The 3,980-nt window shown below is 41.3% G+C and overlaps 1 protein-coding gene across 1 annotated transcript; it reads right to left on the bottom strand.

Annotated features, from left to right (window-relative positions):
• Positions 1-1,568: 1,568 nt before the first annotated feature.
• LOC115098667 (olfactory receptor 1L4-like) lies at positions 1,569-2,516 on the bottom strand. Its single transcript, XM_029615464.1, has one exon. It carries the CDS (start codon positions 2,514-2,516, stop codon positions 1,569-1,571), a length of 948 nt encoding a protein of 315 aa, XP_029471324.1.
• Positions 2,517-3,980: the final 1,464 nt, after the last annotated feature.

Genomic DNA, 3,980 nt, shown 5'->3' with positions numbered 1-3,980 from the left:
TCAGTTCCATAGGATCCAACATCAATCTTGATTAGAAGTCACTACTGTCTATTAGGGATGTGCAGAGCAAAATTTTATGTTCATATTTTTTATGTCCGAAAGGGGGTCCCACTTGCGGCCAATATGGACATAAAAAAAATCCAATGAGTTGGGTATATGTACATATGTGCAAAAAAAAAATTTAAACCCCCTCACCCTCCTTAATCCCCCCCCCAGACTTACCACAACTCCCTGGTGATCGAGCGAGGAGTGAGGACGTCATTTCTGCAATCCTTGGCGAGAAGCATGTGACGTCGGTGGCACGTCGAGTGACGCGGCGTCACGTGATTCCCGGCTCGTTCGCGCCGGACGGCTCGTTCGGCCCAAAAAGAACTTTGGCCAGCTTGGGGGGGCCTCCTGACCCCCCCAAGCTGGCCAAAAGTTCTTTTTGGGCCGAACGAGCCGTCCGGCGCGAACTCGCCGGGAATCACGTGGCGCCGCGTCACTCAGACGCGACGTCACGTGATTCCCGGCAAGTTCGCGCCGGACGGCTCGTTCGGCCCAAAAAGAACTTTTGGCCAGCTTGGGGGGGCCTCCTGACCCCCCCAAGCTGGCCAAAAGTTCTTTTTGGGCCGAACGAGCCGTCCGGCGCGAACGAGCCGGGAATCACGTGACGCCGGCGTCACTCGACGTGCCGCCGACGTCACATGCTTCTCGCCAAGGATTGCAGAAATGGCGTCCTCACTCCTCGCTCCATCACCAGGGAGTTGTGGTAAGTCGGGGGGGGGGGGGGGATTAAGGAGGGTGAGGGGGTTTATATTTTTATTTTGGCTCAACAATCGCGATTTCCCACATATCGAACATATCTATGTTCGATATGTGGGAAATCCGATCGTTTATGTCGAATCAATTTTTTAAGTAAAAAAAAAATATGAGTTGCGTTTTACTAATGCAGTCAATCCGAATGCACACCCCTACTGTCTATAAACACAGGATTGGTGGGATCTCAGTCCAGATGCATATGTATCTTCTCACTATGGGTAATGAAATTCATCAGTGGATAGTTGCTATTTCATACCTAGTTTCATGGCTGGATAGAAAATTTTCACCAAGGACATACTTACAGTTTTGTTTGTTCTCGGTTTTCTAACATATTGTGAGATCAGTCAGATATCTGATAGGAAAGAACAATTGCAATTTCTTCCCAGTCCTCTATGAAATTGCCAAGATCATTACATGGCTGAAGACTCCATTTTTGTGTTGTTTTGCTTGCATATTGGTTCAGTGCATTTCCATGACTACAGGCCCAGATTCAATTATGCACATCCTTTTTTAGAATCTTTGGCATTTACCCTATACTTGACTTAGGACAAGAATTGCTTATGCATAAATAAAATGTGAAAGATAACAAAAAACAGAACACCATCTAATGTTTTAATGTAATGCATTCTTGTTTTAATGTAATGCATTCTCTTGCACAGGTTTTTTGTTGTAATGTAAACCGACGTGATTTGTAACTTGTAACAAGAATATCGGTATATAAGAATCCTAAATAAATAAATAAATAATGTTTAATTACAGCAGAGATTTTACATTTTCTGAACAGCTCTTATGATTCTACCTATTGCTCGTCTTAGAGCTCCTTTCACATCATTATTTCTCAGACTATAGATGAATGGGTTTAGCATTGGTGTGACAACTGTGTATATCACAGTAACCCACCAGTTCCTTTTCTGGTTATAGGTAGAAGAAGTCTGATAATAGGTAAAAAAAGCAGATCCAAAGAAAAAGATGACCACAATGAGGTGAGAGGAACAGGTGGAGAAAGCTTTGCATCTTCCCTCAGCAGACTTGATGCCGAGTATGGTGGAGAAGATGCAAATGTAAGAGATGAGTATGCAAAGGAAGGTGCTCATTCCTACCGTGGCTCCTTCAATAAACATTACTAGTTCATTAGTGGAGACATCAGAGCAGGCAAGCTTCAGCAATGGCTGGAGGTCACAGAAAAAGTGGTCAATGATATTTGACTTGCAAAATGACACCCGACACATCAACAAAGTGAGTAATATGGAATGAAGATTAGAAATTGTCCAGCAACCAGTCACAATCAGACTACAAAGTTTCCTGCTCATCTCCAAGGCATAATGGAGAGGATTGCAAATAGCCACATACCGGTCATATGCCATTGCTGAAAGTAGAAAACACTCATTAATACCGATAGCAAGAAAGAAATACATCTGTGCCATACAGCCAGGGTAAGAAATGACTTTACTCTTGGAAAGGAAGTTGGCCAATAGTTTAGGGACAGTGACAGAGGTGAAACACATGTCCACAAAGGACAAGTTACAGAGGAAGAAATACATGGGGGTTTTAAGTTTAGGGTCAGTGACTATTAATGCCATCATGACAATATTTCCTAGCAAGTTAAGCAGGTACAGAGTTAAAAACACCAAGAAGAGTGTGATCTGATATTCTGGAAAATCCGACATTCCTGAGAGAATGAATGATGTCACTCTGGTATGATTTTCAGTTTCCATTTATTGTTAATACCTGCAAAAATTAAAATGAGTTGAAATGAGTTGACAATCAGATGAACAATTAAATGCTGTATACAATTTTTTCATCATGCATTCTTTTCACTTTTTTGAAATATTGATTCAGGTGCTATTGGAAATTCTTATTTCTTATTAATTTGAAGGATGTAATTTAAATTCTTCCAGCTCTGACAACATACTTGATGGGGCTTTTTATTTGTACATAAGACATCTTTTCTAATTCATATTGTATTGGGAAATTATTTAAAATGTTGTGAATAATCTCTAGAGGAATAGCCATGAAAGCCTGGTAGAGAAAAAAAATGACGAAGTGGCTACTGTCCTTGAAAGTTCATGCTTCAAGAAATTGGTTATTCTATAAGCTGCCACACAACTCATGTCATTTTTTATTAAAATGTTGTACTACATGTTAGAATAATATATATTATTGTAACTTAGTTTAGGTGAAAGTTATTTCTAGCTCTTAGATGTATTAGCATCTGGAGAGAAGAGAATGGAAGGAGTAAAGGAGAGATTTGCCCCATTTGGAAGTCTTAACTATCTTTAAAATCTACAAGCTTCCAATACTGAGAATATTTTTGATATGTCTCTCTGATGGTAGAAAAGCCAGTTTCTCCAATATGGATTGTATTTGTAATAGAAATATATGTGCATGCTGGAATAATTTATTGCATTCCTTTTTAAACAATCTTTTAGAGATTTTTAACATGAGGTTTTATTGCTTTGATCTATTATACTGCTTTGTGATTCTGGTTTTTTGGTTATAGGTTGCAACCAAGCCTTGCAGTATGTGTTAAATAGTTTATATGTTATACTTAAGAACATAATAAAATAATATATGCCATACTGGATCAGACCAAATGTCCATCAAACCCAGTATCCTGTTTCCAACAATGGCCAGACCAAGTCCCAAGTACCTGGCAAGTATTCAGACATTAGATAAATCACAAGCTACTATTGCTTATTAATTACTAGGGATGTGAATCGTTTTTGACGATTTAAAATATTGTCCGATATATTTTAAATCGTCAAAAATCATTAGGGCCACGATACAATACCAATTCCCCCGATTTATCGTCAAAAAATCGTAAATCGGGGGAAGGGGGAGGGCAGGAAAACCGGCACACTAAAACCCCCTAAAACCCCCCCCCGACCCTTTAAATTAAATCCCCCACCCTCCCGAACCCCCCCCCCCCAAATACTTTAAATTACCTGGGGATCCAGCGGTGGTCCGGAACGGCGGCAGTCCGGAACGGCCCCCTCAATTGAATCGTGTTGTCTTCAGCCGGTGCCATTTTGCAAAATGGCCACCGCAAAATGGCAGCGGCCATAGACCAAAACGATTCGATGCAGGAGGTCGTTCCGGACCCCCGCTGGACTTTTGGCAAGTCTTGTGGGGGTCAGGAGGCCCCCCCAAGCTGGCCAAAAGTTCCTGGGAGTCCAGCG

The sequence above is a fragment of the Rhinatrema bivittatum genome, chromosome 1, assembly GCF_901001135.1.
Source record: "Rhinatrema bivittatum chromosome 1, aRhiBiv1.1, whole genome shotgun sequence".
Taxonomy (NCBI): Eukaryota; Metazoa; Chordata; class Amphibia; order Gymnophiona; family Rhinatrematidae; genus Rhinatrema; species Rhinatrema bivittatum.
This window is presented reverse-complemented; position numbering and strand designations above follow the sequence as displayed.